At 31.1% G+C, this 23,870-nt stretch overlaps 1 protein-coding gene across 2 annotated transcripts in view; it reads right to left on the minus strand.

Annotated features, from left to right (window-relative positions):
* Positions 1-16,872, minus strand: part of LOC129989123 (far upstream element-binding protein 1-like) — a 30,853-nt gene extending 13,981 nt beyond the window's left edge. The window contains exons 1-7 of one of the 2 annotated variants that reach the window (XM_056097448.1): positions 16,565-16,872; positions 11,754-11,828; positions 8,044-8,074; positions 7,893-7,957; positions 6,776-6,905; positions 2,604-2,766; positions 614-712 (exon numbers count right to left, since the gene is read on the minus strand). In XM_056097448.1, the coding sequence (XP_055953423.1) occupies positions 614-712; positions 2,604-2,766; positions 6,776-6,905; positions 7,893-7,957; positions 8,044-8,074; positions 11,754-11,763 (498 nt within the window). In that variant the 5' untranslated portion in view covers positions 11,764-11,828; positions 16,565-16,872. Of the gene's footprint in view, positions 1-613; positions 713-2,603; positions 2,767-6,775; positions 6,906-7,892; positions 7,958-8,043; positions 8,075-11,753; positions 11,829-12,802; positions 12,979-16,564 lie in introns of those variants that run through there. The other variant, XM_056097449.1, reaches the window with a different exon arrangement.
* Between the last annotated feature and the right edge of the window lie 6,998 nt (positions 16,873-23,870).

Consider the following 23,870-nt stretch of genomic DNA (forward strand, 5'->3'; position numbering starts at 1 on the left):
TATATATATATATATATATATATATATATATATATAATGAAATTTTAAAACTTAATTTAAATCTTAATTGATTTCCAATTTTTTTTATCTCAAATTAGTCCATGCTAATTTCATTCTAAAATTTTCTCTTATTTCCTGATCCAATTCCCACTTTTTATTTCATTGTTTCTATACACACTTAATAGAATTGCTACTTCAAGAAATTCTCACCCTCTGAGTGAAGAGATAAAAATCCCTAATGCTTACAACATTCTTTTAAAGATACCTAAGATTCCCTTTCCTAAATCGAAACGCGTCAAAGAAATCCCTATAAAAAATCTCATAGTAAAAGAAATGAAGTTATAAAATTTCATAAGTTTCTTCAATTCGCCCACGCTACTGCTAAAATATGTTTACGCACATACAGATATGTGAACTTTTGAACGAAGGGTGGTTTGGGATTCTAGGGACCATGATTGGTGAAGAACTGAAGAAATTTTCCCGAAGTCTTGATATGAAAACCAGTGCAATAGGTAGTCTTCCTACAGGAATCTACCTAAAAAACAACTGGTATGACGCCTGACTAACAAATGTCAAATATTAATGTTCCATATTACAAATAAAAAAGACTTACTTTAACATTTTCTGCGTCACCCCATATCCTTAGAGGTTTATCATATATTGAGTGTTCAGGTCCATCTTGAATGAATGCCATTTTTGCTCCACATTGTTCCTTAAAAGGAATGAAAGATTTATTTTAATGCTATATTTCTTTTAATTTCAATACTATAAAGTACTTTTGTATTGTAATTAGTAGATATCTGGCTACATAAATATCTTTTCATGCCTTCAATATATATTTTATTTGCTACTTTGAACCACCATTAATTATTTTTTAGTGAGACCAAACAGTGAATTGTATTAGGGTGTCCCAAAAATTTGTTTCTCATCGCCGTTTTTAAAGAGATTTGTCACTGGAGACGAAACTTGAATTTTATAAGAAAATGTACATATAAAGCGCACTTGGTGTAAGGGAAATAGGCCTTGAACTGTCGCAAAACCGGGACTGCACTCCAGAAAAGTTCATTTGTCCATTTGGTAGGACTGGAAAGGTGTAATTTTCTACGAGATCCTTCCTCAAGGTAAAACAATAAATTCTACGAAATACTGTCATCAACTTGATCAATTGAAAGTTGCTATGGCAAAAAAACGGCCAGAATTAATGAACCGACGAGGCGTTGTTTTCATCATGACAACGCGAGACCACGTATTGCACTAGTCGTAAGAGAAAAACTCTTACAGTTTGATTGGGATGTTTTACCGCATCCTACATACTTTACAGATCTCGCTCCATCTGATTATTACTTCTTTCTGTCCTTAAAATTTCTCTTCGCGATAAGTGCTTTAAATCCATCGGCGAAATAAAAACGCATCTCGAGAATTATTTCTCGTCCAAAACACAACAATTTTGGTAATCGAGCATAATGAGGCTTCCTGAGAGATGGAAGAAGGTAATAGAGCAAAAGGGTTCTTATATAACAAAATTAATAATATCTAAAACAGTATATATTCCATATTCATTTCATATTAGAAAGAGGAAAGAAACCTATGGGACACCATAATATATCTAAAATATTTTAAAACATTACAGTTAGGAAAAAAAATGATCAAAATGCCATTCAAAAGCCACAATAATTCAATTGCTATAAACTACAGCATTTCTTAATTAGAGTTCAGTGTTCCCCCCCAAAAAAATGAAGGATTGAATGTAAGCTAAGTGTGAAATACATCGCTGTACTGAAAAAGAATTTCATATTTCCCATAACTAAAATGCAATTTTATAATTAATAAAGCATTTAAATTTTGCTAAATACAATTCCATGGTAGATTTCTGACTAGGGAGTTGACTAAGACCGTTAAGTTTGTATTAAGTTGAGAGTGATTCAATTTTAAAATGTTATCAGTCTGATTATCAAATAAGTAAAATTATGAAAATTACAAAATTTATTCCTAATAAAATATTAGAATTTGAATGAGAATTTACATTGAATTATTAAAATCATTATTAAATAAATTGCAATCTAATTAATCAGTTATTTATGATATGCTGGAATATTAGCTAATGATTTCACTGATTTTGTTTCCTATTAACACAAGATATTGTATGATATTTTAACGATGTTGTTCTAAATTCTATAAAATACCGTGAGGGTATCATAATAATATTGCTATTAGGGTATTCTATTTAAAAGTTCGGCAAAATAATAATTATTACTGTTACACTTGTTTAAAATATATTGTTTTCTCTTAATTGTCATAGTAATTAAATTTTTTTATTTTTTTTATTTTCAAGTAAAAAATTTATTATTTATGGTTAAATTTTCAAAAAATTGATACATTTTTTTCATGATATGCACACTATAAATAAATAAATATATTTTCACAAACTATAAAATAAAAAAATTAAATCAAAAAAGCATTAATATATCTATTAAGTATCGAGTAAGTAATAGTGTAGAAATGTCCAACTAAATTGACAAGTTATTAAAAAAGGGGTTACAAAACGCTTAAATATTCCACTGTTACTACTGTTTTGATTGTATGAATGTTGAAAAATATTGCACCTGTAAATTCTTTATCTTTTCTCCTCCTTTTCCTATTAATAGAGCTACTTTAAGACCAGGAATCATCATTTCAGTAACAATCTGCCCATCGGGAACATATCCAGATTGGAATGAATTACTGGAATATTCACTTATGATTTGTTTAATCATAGATTTTCCAGCCCTATTTGAAAACAACAAATATTAAATGTACTATCTATAACTGTACAAATAGAGCCCAAACTACCTGTATGCTTCTAATTTAAAATTTTGAGAATATTTTCTATAAAATTAAATATTATTTATCATTTTATCTTCTGTAGAATAATTTTTTATATAAAATAAATCTTTATTTACCTTAAATAATTCATTTACTAACATAGAATATTTGAACAAACATTTTAGAAATATTCTGAAACACGAAACTGTTAATATTCTGAATGAATAACAAAATGCTCTGAAAATTGAATTACTGAAATCTGTTTCAGTACGAACAAAAATTTACAATTTCATCAAACATGTTCACATCAACAGTCAAGATATCAATTAACAGGTAATTTTTTTAAAATAAATAATAGCAAATATTATACAATATATAGTACTTCAAAAAAGCAGTATACTATTGATATAAGAAGTTGGCAACATATATTTTTGGCAAGAAAGCAGTCTAGATATTTAGAACAATGTATTCTTTAATCCTAAGACTTAAATTATTATTTATTCATGTAATGGCAGTATTTTCATTCATTAGATTTCACTGCCTTCTTTTCTTTTACATTCCTTGTGCGAAGTTCAATGATAAAATTAAAGCTGCAGACGTATTATAGTTTCAATATGAATATATAAAATTAATGACTCTTTAGCAATTAATTCAAAAATTTATTGACACTTTTCATGAAAATATTTTATCAACTTTTCAATGAAACAAGATACTGCTTTATGATGTTTTACAAAATGATCTTAATTTCCATATGGTTTTCTAAATGTCTGATAGATCTCCTTTAAATATTATTAAATAAAATTATCCATTAGGTAAATGTTTAAGAAATTTCAATAAGTATGCAAATGGATAGTAAAGCTTTATCCCACCAAAAACACGAAGCACAAGCAGCAAAAATATAGTCGAAGCATACACAAAAAACAGCACTCGTAGAAACTCTCAACACGAGCAGACAGTAAAACGCTAAACAGAAAATAGTTCTGCACAATCAACAAAGAGCTCGCTCCATGGTCAGCACTCGAAAGAGTAAATTGAGACTGATGTGGATGCCTCCGCTAATATAATCTCCCAACAGGGATCATATTTTCTAGAAGGATAACAAATCTCGGCTTCTACTACAGATAGCCTTCTTTTTTGTTGCCAAATGAAATCGCCAAGGTCGGTGTTCATTGACTTCGCATCCATTAATACCTGCACATCTCTGTTTTCAGCGATATGACTAACATTGCAGAAAAGTAATACAACATATTCGTAATAGTACTTATCAACTTGTTAATACGTTTTAATCTTTATCAAATGATAAAAGAAGCACTTAGAAACATATGATAGAACATTAACTTAAGGCTTTGCATGAAAGCAAAATATATCATGTTTCTTTTTGTTTTCAAAAAGAAACAGCAGAAAGTTTATTATATATATATATAGCAAAAAAAATGAGATACAAAATTTGAGAATCAGTGGAATTCCAGTACCAATAAAAACAGGCAGACCAATCAGCGCTTTTCACGGAGGTCAATCTTATGTGCAGCTAAATAGTAAGTACCGAAATAGTGCACCAAGCTCTATCTCTACCATCATCAACAGTATCCAGATATTACAGAATATATTAATTAAAACTATTTGTATATTATTAATCTAACATGAATAAATTTGAAACAAATTTAAAAGGAAAATGCATCCAAGACCTATCACTTTTATCGCCACGCAATTGGGTTGCTGAATGCAAAAAACAAGTTGCTAGTAGAATATAAGCTATACCAAAAATAAGGCTATTTTCTCGAAATGGTAGGCTATTGCGTTTTAATATTATAATGAATGAACATTCTTAAACCATACTAAGCCATTATGCTAAATCTGTGCCCTTCTCTCATCAGTCCTGTACACTATCAAGTTCGGTTGCAGTGTTTCCAACATTGAACTGCATTAATTAGAAACTACAGTACACTCCTGAGTATCCGGTTTGCGACCATCCGACCTAGTTTTCTTTATCGTAGTTAATTAACCCCCGGGGGGGGCACCTCGAAATGAGGATGAGATGCTTCCGGCATGGTGGTTGGATCTCGCCACTCTGGAGGGTACACTAATAGGTGGGGTATCTGACTCCTCCCATCGATGACGGGACGTACTTCCTTCGGGGAGTGTTGTACCGTGGCCGGTGATGGCCCTTAGGACTCAACCACAGTTCCCGCCAATGTTGCTGTTGCGGCGGTCCGGTCATTCAGTTTTATGGTTTAAATCCGTGTGCCTTCGGGCGGGTCGGAGAGTTAGATGGTTGACTTATCGTAGTTAATTAACCTCCGGGGGGCACCTCGAAATGAGGATGAGATGCTTCTGGCATGGTGGTTGGATCTCGCCACCCTGGAGGGTACACTAATAGGTGGGGGATCTGACTCCTCCCATCGATGACGGGACGTACTTCCTTCGGGGAGTGTTGTACCGTGGCCGGTGACGGCCCTTAGGACTCAACTACAGTTCCCGCCAATGTTGCCGTGGCGGCGGTCCGGTCATTTAGTTTTTATGGTTTAAATCCGTGTGCCTTCGTGGCGGGTCGGAGAGTTAGATGGCTGATTTATCGTAGTTAATTGAGGAAGGCAAAACATTGGAAATGGGTGTCTATCACGATCCTCCTAGGCCAATCGTGTGCAAAATACAGGTTGTGACAGGAAAAGAGCAGTGTTCTGCTCACTATTCATAGTTTCGTCAGTGTGTAACGGATCGCAGTTGTTGCCGCTGTTCCCGATTATAACTGCACAGTACCTACATGATTCGTATATTGTTTTTAGGGTATGCTTAATGTTTGTTTTTTTTTAAATAACAGAATTCATGTCAAAATGTTAACATTTTATATCCTTTAACTTACTTTTTCTCTAATAAATTCTAACAGGGCGGTATATAAATATATATAAACTACCAGTACAGAGCCTTCTATTTGAATTCGACACGTTGCCAACAACTGCTTCAATGTTTCACCGGGCAGCGGCCGCGTTCACAATCTACGTGGCTTGAGCTGAATGGGGGGCTTAGAACTCAATAAGAAATGAGAAAATACGTATTGTAACAGTGAGTTTTGGTATAAAAATTTTGTCAAAGAAATGAGTTTATAGAACTCCGGCTTGTCCGGCTTTTTAGATATCCGGCTTACATTAGATACATTAGGTGGAACACTCGCGAGTGTACTGTAGTTCCATTTTCAACTGTGTCCTCACGAGGGCAGGGCAATGTTTCCGGCGACATACAAGGAACATAAGGGTCCTAAGAACTCTATGCTTCGCGTACCTATAAAAGGCACTATAGATTAGGATGCTATTTCTTGTAATAACCGAACAGATTTGTAAGTCATTCAACTATTAAACAACTGTACAGGACCAAAATTCTACAACCCATTGAGTTGTCATTTCTTTCATTATCGACTTATTTTTCAATAATTATCATTAACATTTTTTTCAATGATAATAAATTTTATTGGTTTAGTTTAGTTGCATTAATGTATCGTTTTATCCCTACGAGTCCTGACAGGCCTGATATCGTCCCGTTCGACAGGGGCCTGTCTCAGTCGTTGTGGGGCAGTTAAATGAGTTTAAATAAGCAATCGTCGAGAAATAATTTTCACCCCTTAAATTAATTTAACCGTCCCAAAGCGCCTGAGTCAGGCCCCTAACGAACGGGGCAATATCGGATGGTCAGGCCTCATAGGGTTAAAGAAACACTAGGGTTATTTTGGAACGGACCTCGTAATTTTGAATTGCGGCCAGATGACGAGGACGACACCTGAGCTAGCATCCCCTCTCCAAAGTTCCACACCACACCAGTGGGAGGACGTTTGGTCAAGACGGATTTAACGTGCACCAGACCCACTTACACGACGGTTCCTCGAGGGAATCGGGTCTCGAACCTGACACCCTCCGTTTCCGAAACTAAGACCTTACCACCAGGTCACCTCGGCCGTTTATAGGTTTTATTGGAAATCACTTACTTAACTGATTCCTGACTACCAGTAAGTGTGCAAATCCTATAAAAATTGTCATCGCTTCTAGGATCCAGTTGAGCCTTGCATCCTGTTTTTGTCTCTATTCTATGAATCTGTTCACCACAAAGTCCAATTACTATGAATAAAACATCACGATTCGACATTAAAGAAGTTGTAAACTTTAATATATTTACAGAGATTTTAAATACATTCAACTAGTTAGGAAAGATAACTTCATTTCAAGAATATGCTTTCATAACAGATTTCTTTTAATAATCATAGAATTTTTTTAAAAAAATTGTGGTTTGACATAGTAAGGTATTAAGTTACTTTATAATGCCGAATTTCAGTGGTATAATGAAGGTAAATGGCACCCAGAACATGATATTCCTTTTACTTTACAAATTATTTGGCTTCAAAAAGTAATATATACCTATTGTGTCTCCTGAGACAGGTGCATCTACATTTTTCTTTTACATTGCAGCTCATCCATTAGAGTTGCAATGTTGATGCAAATTTAAATTTATTTTCATTTTTTACGTTGGCTGAGCTGTTCTGGTTGCAGACCAAACTTGGCTCACTGCCAATTGTGTAATAGCCTTTTTTTGTTTATAAAATATATTCGTTTACTTTTATTGGAAACCACAGATGGAAAAATGAATCATCCATAATACTTCAATTCAAAGAATTACGATTAAAAATTGTGGAGGCATTTAGAGGTAAAGTTGTTTTTAAAAAACAAGTTGCATTTTAATCGTAATGTGAAGTTATTAATAATTAATTCTCGTAAAATATTTTTGCAACATTGCTCGTTTTTTTCTGTAATGAATAAGAGGCCTATATATATTTGTGTGTGTGTGTGTGTGTGTGTGTGTGTGTGTGTGTGTGTGTGTGTGTGTGTGTGTGTGTGTGTGTGTGTGTGTGTGTGTGTGTGTGTGTGTGTGTGTGTGTGTGTAAATCTATATATGTATGTATATGACAAATCTTTCTATATATATATAAAATAGTGAACGTGTTTCTACAATAATAGTGAAGCTGTCTTTTAATGAAATAAACTTGAATGAAATAAATTAACATTTTTGATCAAAAAGTTTATTCTCAGATCAAAAATAATTAAACTCACTTTTTCCAGCCATTTTATCAGGTACTAAAAACTGTTCCTCAACAAAATTTCCACCTGTTTCATTCCTAAAAATTAATATTTTTTATTAATTCAGCTTATATTTTATTAAGGATAACTAAATAAAATAGAGTATAAGTAGTTAAATACTTACCTCTCGTACATTTCTGGAATTCGGTCAAATTCTAAAAATTAAACAAAAAATTAACGCTTTAGGTATCTATTACAACGAGATGATCAAAAATAATAAGAAATAAAATTTCTTCAAAATCCCTTAATATTATCTAGCTATCCCATATTTTTATACAATGTTGAAGACTTTATTTCGTTATTTGTACACTGGAACAAGGTTCCTTAATTATTATTATGAATATATACCACTGCTTCCTTACCATATTAGTCTTATGGCAGGAAAGAGAAATTTACAGTGATTCTTAATGGAGGTCTAAACAAATAACCATCGATCTTGGAGACATTTGGTGATTTCTCTATAAATTTGGCGACAAAATTGAAGATTCTGAAAACGATGCAAATATTATAATCTCTCACTTAGGAATCGAGATAGGAGATGCTTCTAGAGAATTCAACATGACGTCACATTCCTTCGCGAGATGAATTAAATCCGAGGTCCACAGACGAGTTAATTACTTTCTGGAGTTGTAGACGTTGAACATAAATAACCTGATGAGTGATTTGTTGTCTGCTTATTTGTTAATTTCAATAATAATTCTTATTTTATATATATTGTATGTGTTTTTACAAGCCGTCTTTGAATTTTTTTTTCAAACATTCCTAAAACAAAGGTTTTTTTTTTTTTTTTTTTTTTCCAATTCATGTTGTTGCATTATATTCACCGTAGATACATACATCAGATAATTACCGCAAGGCTATGGCATATAAATTTTACATAAAAAGATTTAAATAATTTTCAAAATGAATTCGAAATAACACTCTTTTTAAAGTTTTTAGATGCAAATTTTCAACATTCAGTTATATATACATTAAAGCACCATATATACGTTTCTCGTTTATAGGTCGTTATGTCACAATCCTGAACGATTCGTAGCATTGCAATGATAAAATATTTTATTTATACGATGCAAAGCTTGGAATTTTTACCACTTTTGGTGTTGGAAACTCAAATTTCTTCAGAGCAGAGATTACATTGGTATCGTTATCATAGCTTCGAAATTATTCGCAATTAATATATTTAATGGGAGACAAATTGTTCGGAGATAATTTAAGAAAGTACGAAGAAGCAAATCAAGACATTAATCCATGTTCCTATGAAGATGCAATTGACTCCAGTGAGAAATATCGAATTTATTTAGTTTGTCAAAACACTAATAAAGAACTTTCAAATAAGTTAAATTGGTTTATAATGACACATTTAATATTCACAGAACAATCAACGTATCAGAGAATGAATAAAAAAAAATTTCACCTAAACCTCTACTGCACAGCAGGCACATAAATTCATATAATGTAAATTGTAAAATGAATAATGTACAATTTATGTCAAGATATGCAATAAGAGTACGACTTTTCCTTATTTTTATAATATACTTTTAATTTTAAAATTTAATTATAGCATTCTAATCTAGGTAATTGTAATTCTCTTCAAATAATACTCATTCTTTCTGGTGAACACCATTTTATTTTCAGACACATTTTGTGTGCCTCTTCAGGTAGACTGTTACAGATTAGGACACCACTCACAATTGGATGCCACGTCTAGGTCACAGAATCGTTCTTACACACACTACGTTCAGATACAAAAAAGAATTAACAGAAACTTTGTACTCGACAGATGCGCCATCTATCGGCGAGAAGCTGTAACAGTAATAATTCGAAAATACTACCATTAAAACTGCAAAATAAATAAATTTAAATTAGTAGCATTTAATTCGTAATAATCAAAGTTGTCTATTACAATTTCTATCTTAGTTTTCATTTATATATCACTTTTCATATATAATTTCTGGTGCCTCTGCTTTTTTTAAATATGTGCATAATTTTGGCCACATTGACTATAAGCTCCTTATGGTTGTGATCTTAATATTGAAAAGAGTAACTGAATTACAGGCATTAATCCTCATCAATAATATTTATTATCGTCTCAAGCGACCAGTTGGTTCACCAGGAATATTAGTTAATTTGTTTTCAAATAAATCGTTTACATATAGTAGCTTAATGTTCATGATCCCGACAAATTGTTTGCCATTATCGCCGTGTCATTTTAATCGTCTTACTCTGTGCATTTTGTTTATGAACTTTTCTTATGGAAGCAACCCCATAATATCATAACGATGTTAAAAACACAAATATCTGTTCAACTATCTTCTAAATTCCGCGCATTGTAACTTCGCTTCTCATTTGTCTTATAAATTATGCAGATATTAAGTAGACCAGCAAAAATTTGCACGACTTTTAAATCGAATCTTTAAAAAAACAATATGTTAAATTTTAAAACGGTGTAAAAATTATCTTTGTATAGTGACATTTTCGGAAGTTATAGTGGAAGAACAGCCAAACTAAGCTTACCTTTTAATTTACGAAAATTCTAACAAAAATTTTTAAAAATCGCTCCAAAGTGCACATTTATACCTTCCATGATATGTATATGCCAAATTTGGTAGCTGCAGGTCAAACGGTCTGGCCTGTAGAGGGCCAATACACGTACATACACAACATTTATCTTTATTATTAGTATAAATTGTTCACTTTTTATAGAAATATCTATAATTATAAAAGTAAATGTTTGTGTGAGCGTATATATCTGCCCTGTCCTGTCCCCATCGCACTTATAGCCAAAAGATTTAGCATACATGCAGACGCAATGATGATTTATTACGCTTTGAAAGCAAAACTTTAAAATTTAATGTAAAACCTTTTTTTCACTTTATGTTAAGATTGTACAAAAAAAATCACTGCGCCATCGAAGAGAACAAATAAAGTCATTTAAAAGAAATTTGTTTAAAAATTTTTACATAATTTACTGAATTTTGAATACAAAATTAAATGATTACTTTTCCTGAAAAATCTAAAACAAAAAAAATAAAAAAATAAATAAAATTCTTGTATAAGACATTTTATTTCGTTGTCTTTTATAATTTTTTTAATTTTATTAATTCAATATTTCTCTCTAATTAAAAGCAAAAATAAACAAAATACCTCCAATTTTGTTGATGAGTTCAAAGATTTTACTTCTTCGCTGATTTGGCAAAGAGCCAAATTAGGAAATCAAGTAACATGAAAATTATTTTTGTGTAATTTAAATTATAATAGCATCGTTTTCAAAAAACTTTTTAGTTTGTTTGTTCCTTTGAGAGAGGAAGCGTTATCGTTTTCAATTATTTATTTCGATTTTTATTATCTGCCATTTATCGGATGATAACATTGTAATAAAAATAAAATAAAAGTTAAAACTCAATATATCTCTTTACTGCCATTTCACGACTTTGGTTTACGTCATTGTAGTTCGATTTCACTGGCATTCATCATATCAAACATGGCAAAGTCATGCGAGTTCTGTTAGTATAGCATATTTACAGTTTGCTTAATATAAAAATTTCATTTACGAATATAACTTAATAATATAAATTTAAAATGTTTTATTCTTTGATTATAAATACTCCTTTAAAGGTCTAATGAATTTTAATTGAAAATCCCTTCATGATGGTGCATATATTTTTTTATTCTTATTTATGAGGTACAAAATTTTAAAAGTTTGAGAATCCCTGTACTAGAGAATTCCAAATGAAAATAATGACCGTTAATTATAAAACTTTAGAAAACAAGTATAAAATCAAATTTACATTGAAACTCAAGCTATATAAACTAATCAAATGAACTAATGCTCACCAAAAGACATTTTCTTGTTTTCTAGTGGGCCTTTTAATAAATTGGGATTTTAATAGGAATTTCCGATCTAGCCTTCTGAAAAAAAGAAATTAACATTGATTTAGAGTTAATAATTTTTTCAATATTTCAATTATACAAATTAAGATACCTTAAAAATTTGAAAAAATACATATGCCAAATATGAAAAATATTCATTTGGTTATAGTTAAAAAATATGCTTTAATTCAATAAGTTTAATTAAAAATTCGTAAGCAAAGATTAAGTTTTTGCTCACATGAATAAATGTTTGAGAACCTCTGAAGATTTGTGATTTGTGATGTTTTTTTTTTTTTGGCTGCGCCAATCCAATGGTAAAATATAAAAGTAAAGTAAAACGTAAGTTCAAAGAGTAAATTTAGTTAAAAATCAAACCTGATAGACCAGAAAACAAACTTATAAAAAAAACTATGTTTCAGAATTTTACAATTCTGGGTTTAAACAGAAAACAAAACGGCAGTTAAGAAAAGGATCATTGTTTGGGTACTATTGATCACATTGAATAAACAGAAATTGTACGTACTAAATACAAGTATAAAATCTAATAGCCTTTAAAAATTTAAAAATATTTGGGTGGTGTTTGTCACCCACCAGGTCCTGCAGGTTCAACGAAGTTGAATGAAAAGAGAACCTCTGAAGAATCTTTTGAGAATATAATAAGTATTAGTTGTACAGATCCATTAAAATTCCACTTAATGTTAATGCTACTCATATTCTTTTTTCCAGACTAGAGTGGTCTGGATTGGTTAAAAGCATAACTAAGCTGCCAGATTTTGGATGAAATCTGTACAACCATAAACTATTGTTATCTTAGATTGAATTATGAAAGCAAAATGGATTTAACGAGAGAGAAAACTGATTTGAATGTTAAAGACAAAAAAAAAAAAAAAATTTCCAGAAACAAAAATTGACATAAAATGAATGAATACAACGGTGCGGAGCAGATAAACGCTGTATTTTATATATATATATATATATATATATATATATATATATATATATATATGACACACCACAGCTTGAGAGTGCCGGCCTTTTATAGTTCAGGGGACGCAGGACTAGAATCTTCTAGACCAATCAGGCGTATCTCGGTTCCTAATGGACGGATCGACAAAATTCTCGAAGTTTCTAGCATTATCCATTTTGTCGCCGAAGTCGCTAAGTTTGTCGCCAAGCTCTGGGATCACTGGCTCGGCATCCGATAGCACCACGCATCATCTCTTACCGGCTGAACCAGGGTTTCATCGAACTAATTGGTGCAACAAGAGATTAATTAATTTTATTAAGCCATTATTTATTGAAATAAATATTCATCTGATGCGACATTTTTTTTTATCATGTAACGAAAAAAAAAATTTTTTTTCACAAGGTAAATTATTGGATTCAAAAGTGCCTCACATTTTAGCTATTGTAAAGGAAAGGATTTTATACTAACAACGTTTGATCAGAAATTAACTTCCTAATAAACACAGATTTTATGAATTCACCATCAAAACTCTCAGGATAATCAATATGAGGATATATATTTGTATGGGGCTAAAAGAATTTTTTTTTTCTACTTTTTAGTCCATTTTAGAGTGTAGTACATAAAAAAATCATTTAAATAATTACCTTCTGTTTTTTAATCTTGTGTGTATTAAATTACAATTGATTTTAAATTCCCAATGTGTTAACAACTAATAATAACACCATGCATCCATAATGAAAGTTTTTATTCGATTGCAAAATTTGCATCGAACACACAAACAGATAAGAGAGCGAATTAATATTTTATTGTCACCCAGTTCTGAAATTTGTTTAAAAGTCTGTAGCTCATCGAGAAGTTAATTTAAAAGTGATCGCAAAATTTGTTCAGAAAGCGAGTTAATAAAACAAAGTTTTTGAGCACTCCAAAGAGATGCAATGTTTTTAAGAGGAAAAATGGATGCTTCTATTCAAAGTATTTTCAACACCCGTTGAGTGGAGAAGTTTGAATGGTGCCTCTAGTTCTAAAGAGAATCGATTATTAAATTTCACGACGCTTTAGCAGAAATTTTTTACGCGCTAAGACAGAAAGACGTCATCAGAAGCCGTTTTCCTATTTGAATCCCAGAATTTTTCATCTCAGATGCGTGTTTTTGTGATATTTTAGAAGTAATCGTGTAATTTAGTTGCCTCCTTTAAATACCAATACTTGATTTATGAAAGAGTACAGGGCCAACATAAGACATTCTATATGCACTTGAAGAAAGGCTTGAAAAAGACGAATCGCTTTTTAGTGGATCCTATTATAAAATAGCTGAAAGTTGAATGTTGATTTAAAAATACTACGGCTTGTGTTCCCACAAAACCATCTTTTTATGTTTTGTGAAGACTATTTCAGGAGATTTGCTTATTACCATTTTTGGACCACATTATCAAAGACCTGAAAAGAGAATCTTTCTTCAGAGGCTATGAATTTATTTCGGCTTCAATTTGTCTCTCCCAAACCGGATATAAGCTCAGAAGATGAAGGTCCAATGGCGGAAATAGTAAATACTTACCGAGACCTCATCTATATTTTGCCACATCTGTAATGAAAAAGTTTACATTATGGGTTCAAAAATGAAAATGATTCATTTTTAAAAAAGAAAGACTTTTCAGATTTAGTTTTTGAAGACCTCGGAAAATTGTAATATTAACCGCAACATCCACAAAATTCTGGGCAGCGGTTGCCTGGTGGTAAGGTCACGACTTCGGCACCGGAGGGTTTCAGGTTCCAGACCCGATTCCATCGAGGAACCGCCGTGTAAGCAGATATAGTGCACGTTAAATCCATGGAGACCAAACGTGGAAGTTTAGATGGGGGTGCCAGATCAGATGTCGTCCTCGTCATCTGATCGCGGTTCAAAATTACGAGGTCCGTCCCAAAATAGTCCTAGTGTTGCTTTAAAATGCGACGTTAATATAATTAAACTAAGTCATAAAATTATGTGCATTCTTGCTACTCTTCCAATTATTGATAGTGGGACACGATTTTTCTACTCTCCCTGGCTGAATAGTTGCCTTCGAGGTAATATTTTTGAAGAAGTTTAGTTATATTAACATCCCGTTTTAAAGTAACATTAAGGCTATTTTGGGACAAACCTCACAATTTTGAATCGGTGGTCAAATGACGAGGACAACATCTGAGCTGCCACACCCCCTCTCCAAACTTCCACACCACACCAGCGGAAGGACATTTGAACCCGCGAACTTAATGTGTACCAGACCTGCTTACCCGACGGCTCTTCGGTGATATCGGATATCGAACCTTAACTCACCGATCCTGAAGACGAAACCTTGCCACCAGGCCACTGCGACCCTATAACTTCGAAGAAATACTCACCTCAGATGCGTCCTTTCGAGAAATTCTACTAGACCCAGGAACCGTAATTTTTAGATTTGTCAAGAGGCACTAAGAATTTGTATTGTAAAAAGAACTAGATTGATACTTTTGTTTAATTCGTAACTACAGAAATGCTTTTTAAAATTAAAAATACGCCCATAGAAACTTATTAAACATTAATAATTATTATACGCTATTATATTCCAAATGTAAATAAAGAGGGGATAACTGGCATTTTGTTATTATTTAGAATCTTAATCAAATTTCCTAGGATTGCATCAAAAATGTATTATGTTCAAATACTTTATGAAGAATTTTATTTAAGAAATTGTAGAAAATTTTCAAATTCTTTTAAAATAGTTTCACAACAAATTCTTTATGTTACGATTAGCACCAATACTTTCTTTCATTTTTAAACGAAATTATTCAACTAAAGTTTGAAAGTATCAGTTGTAATTTTGTATTTAAAATAAAGCTATTCGACATAAACAGCACAGTTAATACAAATATCTTATTCTAGATCAATTTAGTAAATTGTATTATTCTCCCAAAATCCCCCAGAAAATTTCAATGCCGAAAACTATATTCTTGAGTGACCCCTCTCAATAAAATGTAAATCTGTATCCTGCATAAATATAGTTACCACATTAATCATCTCACAAGCCACAATTAAGCTTTAAAATAAAATTTAACTACGACTTTTTTCAGTAAAAGAATATTTTATAAATTTTACATATATTTATTGATAAATTAGCTTTCATAACTTTTTTAATGTAAAATTCGTTATTAAATATGAGCCAAAGCGCCATCTATCAGCAATCAAATATTCAACTGCATGTAGACGGCGGATGAAGCTATGTTGAGATATTGCATATTAGACTAATACAAATTGTATATTAACTAATAATATTGCATTTTGTAAAGAAATTTTAAAAATATATCTACCGTTTGATGATTTTCTGATTATTTTTCGCATTCTCACTAAATGCTTGAATATTAATGCAGTAAATCCAAAAAACAGTTTTGTATGATCGACAAGCTCCCAAGCGTTAAAACATCGTTGATTCGCCTATATCTACTTAATGATGAAACCGACCATAAGCGAAGTAAATCTACTCATAATAATTTAAACTGTCAAATTTCTGCACTAAATATAATCACAGACAACCTATCTTAAGGCAGAGATTTCCTAAAGATCTTGACAGAAAAACATTCTTAGGTTTTTTGCATTAAAAAAAAAACTCAGCACTAAATAATAAATCACCTGATTACCCATATACTAAACGCATATAATTCATATTTCACTGAATAACATCTTAGTTTAATTCTAAAAATTTCATAACATATAATTATAAAAGCTACTACTACATAAGATTCCAAGGTAAATATACTAACTTAAAAATTAAATAAACAGTTTTACACTACATACCTTAAAAAGCATTAAGAAAAAATCAGAGTGAACCGAAACTAAGTCAAGGGGAGTTCTCATATCCTAGGAATGCTGATTTGTTTACATTTATTTTTATCGCCAAATTTCCCTTCAGTTAATCGTCGCACAGCTCTTTCTGGTAACCCTTAGATAACCGGAATATGTATTCCTTATGACGTATATATGTTAATGTGTGCATTTATTCCTACACCGCGTTCGGATGTTTCACAATGAAAGGTGACAATACTTCGCATATTTCAGAAACTTTCATAACAAATGGGAAGCATTTCAGCTGCTAATGAAAATATGCATGAAACATAAGGGGAGTTTTCATATCTTATGAGTGCTGGCTTGTTTACATTTATTTTATCGCCAAATTTCCCTTCAGCTAATTGTCGCACAGCTCTTTCTGGTAACCCTACGATATTCGCAATATGTATTCGTTATGACGTATTAATATGTGCATTTTTTCCTACACCGCATACTCCACTTCTGACCAAACTGCTTCGATCTGTATTCACAGTAAAAGCCAATCGAAGATGGCGCCTCAAAATTTTTTCCTTGTGTACACCGCGTTCGGATGCTTCACAATGAAAGGTGTCAATACTTCGCGCATTTCGGAAACAAAAGGAAAAGTATTCGGGGCAGATTTCAGCTGTTAACGGAAAAATGCACAAAACATTATCATTTGAGATTATATAGTTACCAAAAAATTTAATTTATAAAATTTTGATTTAAAATATAGTTAAATATCCTTCCAATACAACGATATTTTATGATTACTTACCTTGCTGTGGTCTTAAAAATGCCTTATTTCCCTTTAAAAAATAATAAACAAATTATACATTCAGCTTAGATTTCTATATTTTATGCAATTCTATTCTTAGCTTTCTAAATAATGAATAAAAAGTTATTTAAGTCTTCATTTGTTAATTTTTCAGTTTAAAGAAGAGACAGAAGTTTTTCATATTACAGAAATTAATTAAATGTATAAAATTAAATTTTTATATATTCATCAATTAATTGCTCTGTGTCAGTCTGCCTATTTAAGAATAAGTAAAAATTATAACTCAAAAAACACAACCAGTTTGATAATTTTAATTCAGGTCGTACTATCATCATCAAAATTGTGGATTTATATCTAATTCCGAACTCAATCAGTGGAAAGGAAAACCTCCAAAATACACATATATATATATTTATTTTTTCAGTACAATTAAGCATACAACTCATAATATATTGCACATATATAAGAAAGTCAATAGGAGAACACTCGCATGGGTTTTTCTTAGTTACAAATTCTCAGACTTTCAAAAATAAAAAAAATATTGCAAGATTTCCTCCCTTCTACTTGGAATCTGAACCTTTTAAGATCAATCATGAGTACCACACATATGGAATGAAAATAGTGCATTGCTATCAAGAAAACACAATTGTACAAAATTTCAAAACACACCAGCAAATGAGAAGGTAAATTGATTACAAAATTCTATTGTTAAAAATCCAAATTAAATAAAAAGATGTTAATATATATATATATATTAGTTGTTACTTAATGCACATTTAGTCAAAAGATTTTAATTTTCATGACTGTTCAGTTTTCAGTTTGAATGACTTCATTTAATATTTCACATATGACATTGATAAAAGAGTTAAAATTCATTAATATGATAATGAATTTTTTCATTAATATGATAATGAATGATGATTGAGACAAAAAAATAACATTTTAAACCTTCATATAATGGGAGAAATGAATTTCATAAAAACATAAACATTAAACATATGAAAACATAAACATAATATTTAATAAAACACACTTTAGTTTCGATACTAAAAAGAAAAATTTTTTTTTTTAAATTTTTTTTTAATTCTTAATTTGTACTTAATTATAAATAAGGAATATAGAAATCAATTTTTCACAATTTCATTATCAAGTAGTACCACTCATATGAAATCAAAATTTTAATTGATAGTTGATAAGCAGCCGATAATTAAATTCAGAAAATAATAAAATATTGTACAATCAATGAGAGTACAATTATAAATAATCTCAAAGAACTAGTATGTCAGGAAATAAATGAAAAGAAATATTCCACCTTTACAAACATGAAATAAGTCAAGTCAATAAAAGTGTGTAAAAACAGAGTAATTTTTTTTACTGACACTTCAAAATTAACTTCTAATCTTACAAAAGTTATTGAGATCAGTGCTTCACTTTTCATATCCTAATTTAATTTTTCTCTTGTGATGTAGTTAAAAGAAAATTGAAAATCACCAACATGATAAGAAAGATTGTTTTAAATTAAACTGTGGACTGTGGAAATAATCCTTCAAGCCACAATTAAAATAGCAATTTTGGTACTGAAATAGGAAAATACATTTCCACTATTTTAATCTTTGAAATATAAGATCTCATATTCAGCCTCACCCACCAATAGATTTAGTTAGTTTTCTTTTTTCTGATAAGCAATCAATGTAGTCATCATAATGCAGTGAAAATATTTTTTTAAAAAAAGTCAAATGATACACAGGGAAATAAAATTTCATACAAATTATGCTCCATGGTGGGAAAAAAGAAATTATTATGATTCACTTGAACAATAATTGTACAAGTCTCAGATGCAAAAGAGAAAAACTGTCAGTACAACCAGAGCCAGATTAAGCCATGTATGATTCCTTGAAAAATCAAAATTTGCATCCCTTTCTAAAATCAGATATTTTTATATTTCTTTAACAAAATCTAAAAATTCAATGATAAAGTTTGAAGGACAGCTTTCTGGTTAAAACATATAAAATTACTTTAAATTTCTTTGAAAATATCATGAGAGTAATTTCGAGATCCCTCCCCTCCAAAAATACTTGTAGGATCTTCAGTCAATTACTTACTTATAATCCTATTTTATATACTTTCATAAAGACCAGGATAATCAAAAAAATTTTAAATAATTTTGCATTTAAAATACAAAAAAAAATAATTGAAAAATAATTTTTAGTAAAATTCATAGCGTATATTGGACAAATTTTTTTCATAAATATCCTAAATCAAAATTATGACAGGTATCAACATTGCACTACTATATTTAAAAGTAACATTGAATTAAAAATAACAGCTTTTCATGGAATAAGATGGGAATTATTGAAGGTGCAAGCTTTCTAACAAAAGAATGTAGCCTAAGTATATTTTTTAATATACCATGATAAGAACAAAGATTATCTTGAAAAACTTTAATAATGAAAAGTTTAATTTTCTATAGTTTTAAAACTTAAAAATTTAATAACCAATATGTATGAAAGAACATATTTTTATTCCAAAACAAGAAACTAAATACTAAAAATAAAAAAAATTGATGAAAATTATATTTAAGTGATTACTACATTATAGGCCCATATTTAACAAATTTGTTTTATTGGAATCAAAGCAACAACAGATATGTTAATAAGAATTATAAGTTAATAGAAAATGTTTTCTCATACAATTCAAAGATGTGTTAGTTAAAGTCTATTCATGAAATTAACTAATGAGCTAGTTAAATGCTATAAGAAATTATATAAATTCTGAACTTAATTTTGCAAAAAAATATATGAAACATCTCACATATATTCACATATATATTACTTCTTTCTTTAAAAAGGGGAAATAATTAATATAATTCTTTTAAATAAATTATTGATGGTAAAATGTTAATTTTGTAAAAATGACTTTATATGAAACTTTCTTTTAAGAATGTTTAACATTCATATGTATATTTAAATTACCTTTTGAAGTAAATCCTTTGTGACATAGTTCACATACATAAGGTTTTTCGCCAGTGTGTGTAAAATAATGCGATTCTAAATTACTCTTTAATTCGAAACATTTATGACATATGTCACATATATGAATTTTCTCTTTTGTATGTATAAGAAAATGTTCTTTTAAATGACTTAATTGAGCAAATGATCTGTGACATACTTCGCAAACATACAATTCCTTTTCAGTATGTGTAAGAAAATGAGCTTCTAAAAGAATCTTTAGAGCAAATACTTTGTGACATACTTCACATTTATATGGCTTTCTTTCTGAATCCAATTGTAAATGAAGCTTTAAATTACAATTTTGCACAGACTCTTCATCACTCTCTTTAGGCTCAAAAGGTTTCTCATTTGTAAATACAGTTAAAGAAGTATCGTTTAGAGTATATTTTTCAGAAAACGTCTCATAAAAGTCTTCTGATTCAAAATGTCTTTCACTTTCTTCAGATTTTTCTTTGGCGTGTAAACGTTTATGACGATTTAGAATAGAGGTTTTTGAAAATTCTTTACCACAGACTTCACAGGCATAAGTTTGGATTTTAGCATGTAAAATCTTCTCAGAAACTTCTTTGTAATATTTATTAAGTTCCTCTTCTGTATGTTTGCGTAAATGCATTTGCAAACTAGACTTGCGAGTAAATGCTTTCTGACAAACTTCACACTGATGAGGTTTTTCATCTGTGTGAGATAATAAATGGTAATTTAAACCACTCTTTTGAGCAAATGATTTATGACATATTTCACACACATGAGGTTTCTTGTTAGTATGTGAAATGCAATGATTTTTTAAGCTAGACATTTTAGAAAATGCTTTCCCACACATTTCACATTCATAATGTTTATCTGTGCCACGTTCTTTTTTCATATGTATTTTTGAGTGATTCATACAGCTATTCCTATGAGCAAATCTTTTGCCACATATTTCACATGCATGAGGCTTTTCATTAGTATGTAAAAATGCATGAGCTACTAAATTTGGTTTTTTAGTAAATACTTTGCCACAAACTTCACAGGAATAAGTCTGTACTCTAGCAAGTGTTTCACAATTTGGATCATATGTATTCTCTCTTGTATGGCGTTTACTATGTCGATCCAAACTAAACTTTGTGCTATATTTCCGGTCACAGAATCCACATGCGAAAATTCTCTTTGCATGAGTGAGAAAATGTAATTTAAGGCCTGATTGCTTCGTAAATACTTTATTACATATGTGACATGAGAGGCCTGTCAAAGTATGGGAATGTAAATGATGTCTCAAAACACAAATGTATTGGAATGATTTATCACACAACTGACATGCGTATGGCTGATCCATTTTAAGTGAAGCCATTTGTTTTCGAATGCCAGATTTTCTGTCAATTTTATAAAGGCAATGAGTATAAACAATTAAATAATCGTATTTCTTTCCCTAGCAAAAACAGAAATTACACCAGAACGTACCAGCAAATCCGGATCTTCAAAGTGAATGACGAGAAACCGAAACAGTTTTTTTCACCGTTCATTACTCGGATCCGACAAGTGCACTGAGAGCTACAGAAAGCCACAGATGTGGAGATATTGTTGAACGCTGGGATGACAGCCTTTGTAGCTAAAATCCCTTAATCCCCCTCATTCAAACAAACAAACAAGATACAGACTTCCATTTACACCTACGTTCCTACACAGCTACGTGTGAAGTAATGACTATGCTACGCCTTGATTGCTTTTAATAAATATAAATTACTGTTTATGTTTACTGTTAATGATTCCACTTTTTTATATCACTTATTTACTGTTAGGATAATGAATTTTTTGAGGTAATAGCGACTTATGATGTCCCTAGAAGAAACTATAGCAACACTAAGAAAATTTTCTCATAAATATAAACGGTTTTTTTTTTTTAAATCATGTGTGCACATGATGTTGTTTTGGTTTGCAGTTGTTAAACCCTCAAAATGCGTTGGCATTAAAGTGGCGATTTATCGCTTTTGAGGCATCAATTTTTCGCTTTTAAGATTATTAGAAAATAATGCAGAAGGTTGTCATATTTGGCAATTTATCGCCAACTGAAGTTACAACTTGATTTCCAAATTATTCATTCTCGGAATTCTCCCGAATTGTCTTAATTAATTTAAGTCATTAACCAGTTTAAACTGGTTTGAAACAATCACGAGACTATCAGATTACGCATGCGTTAATATTTAGAAAAACGATGGTCCCCCCCCCCCATCTCAAAATCGGTCGAACTCCAAAACTTTGTTTACCAGTTATAAAAATTGAAAATGAAAGATTAAAAAAAAAATTATCATTTTCTATGCAGAGTATAAAATGAAAGCGTCTGCATGCTGAAACCCTAAAAACTCGAGAAATACTTAACTAATTTTGGAGATATTTGTACCATTTTGTAGCGCATTTATTGGAGAAGATTTTAGTATATTGAAGTCATATCAAAATAAAAAAGGGAGTTCTATAATTGTGATTTTAATTACTTTCCTACTACGACTCGCGCATGCGTAAATAGCAGTATCTGTGCTTTGCACTTATCCGCGCGTCAGAGGAAATTTCCAACTTCGTATGTGCAAATCCCAAGAGCTGTGGTATTCATATGCAATACATTTCTTTGTTTACGTCTGATTTTAAACAGTGATTCAAATCTCCGCATCTCCAAAGGAAGGAAATTCAACTGTGAGCGAACGACATTAAATACCAAAATGTAGTGAATAGCTTATAAGCCGGTTAACAGCTACGCTACACGAGCAATTGCTTTTGTATTGTGGTTATGTTACTGGACTCCGAATCAAAAGGTTCCAGGTTCTATCCTCGCTCATATCAATCCGCCACACGCTTCGTTTGTTGCGTGATAATGAAAATGTAGAGGAAAGAAACGTTAGATTAGTGAATATCAGATAAAGAGTGTTCACGCTTTCTTCAAAGAACAGTCTTATGCTGAGCGAAGCAACCGTCTCTCTTTAAATCGAACTCCAATTGAATTACAGACAGAATGAATCTCGCCTGTCTGCTGACAGAGAATTTAAATTTGAGACACAGGAGAAGTGAAAGAACAAACGCCCCTGATACTTGGTCCGAAAAGAAGTCCTCCGCTCTGATTTTCGATCCATGTGTGGATTACAGAAATGATGCCTCGGTTTCAGTAGGAACAATGTCTATAGTCTGTCCATATTGTTCAGGTTCAGGAACAGCTTACAGTTATTACAGTCAAAAAATAATTTATCGTCAAATTTTAGCGAAATGGCCGAATGTGGCGAGAACAGCAGCAATAGGGTAACGGTAGCAATAGCGCCACCGAAAAATTGCCAACCTCGCAAGACGCACAATGACTGTATTTCAAAGCTGAGCCCAGCTTTAAAATGGAAAGATGAATCAAAAAGCATGGAAAATTCAAACCATTTTAGCAGTCTAAATATGGAACAGCGTTGATATACAATCATTTTCAAACAAAAAATAGTTTATCCCCGAATTTTAGCGAAATGGCTGAATGTGGCGCCAACGGCAGCAATACCGTTTCCGGAAC

The sequence above is a fragment of the Argiope bruennichi genome, chromosome 10, assembly GCF_947563725.1.
Source record: "Argiope bruennichi chromosome 10, qqArgBrue1.1, whole genome shotgun sequence".
NCBI classification, from domain to species: domain Eukaryota; kingdom Metazoa; phylum Arthropoda; class Arachnida; order Araneae; family Araneidae; genus Argiope; species Argiope bruennichi.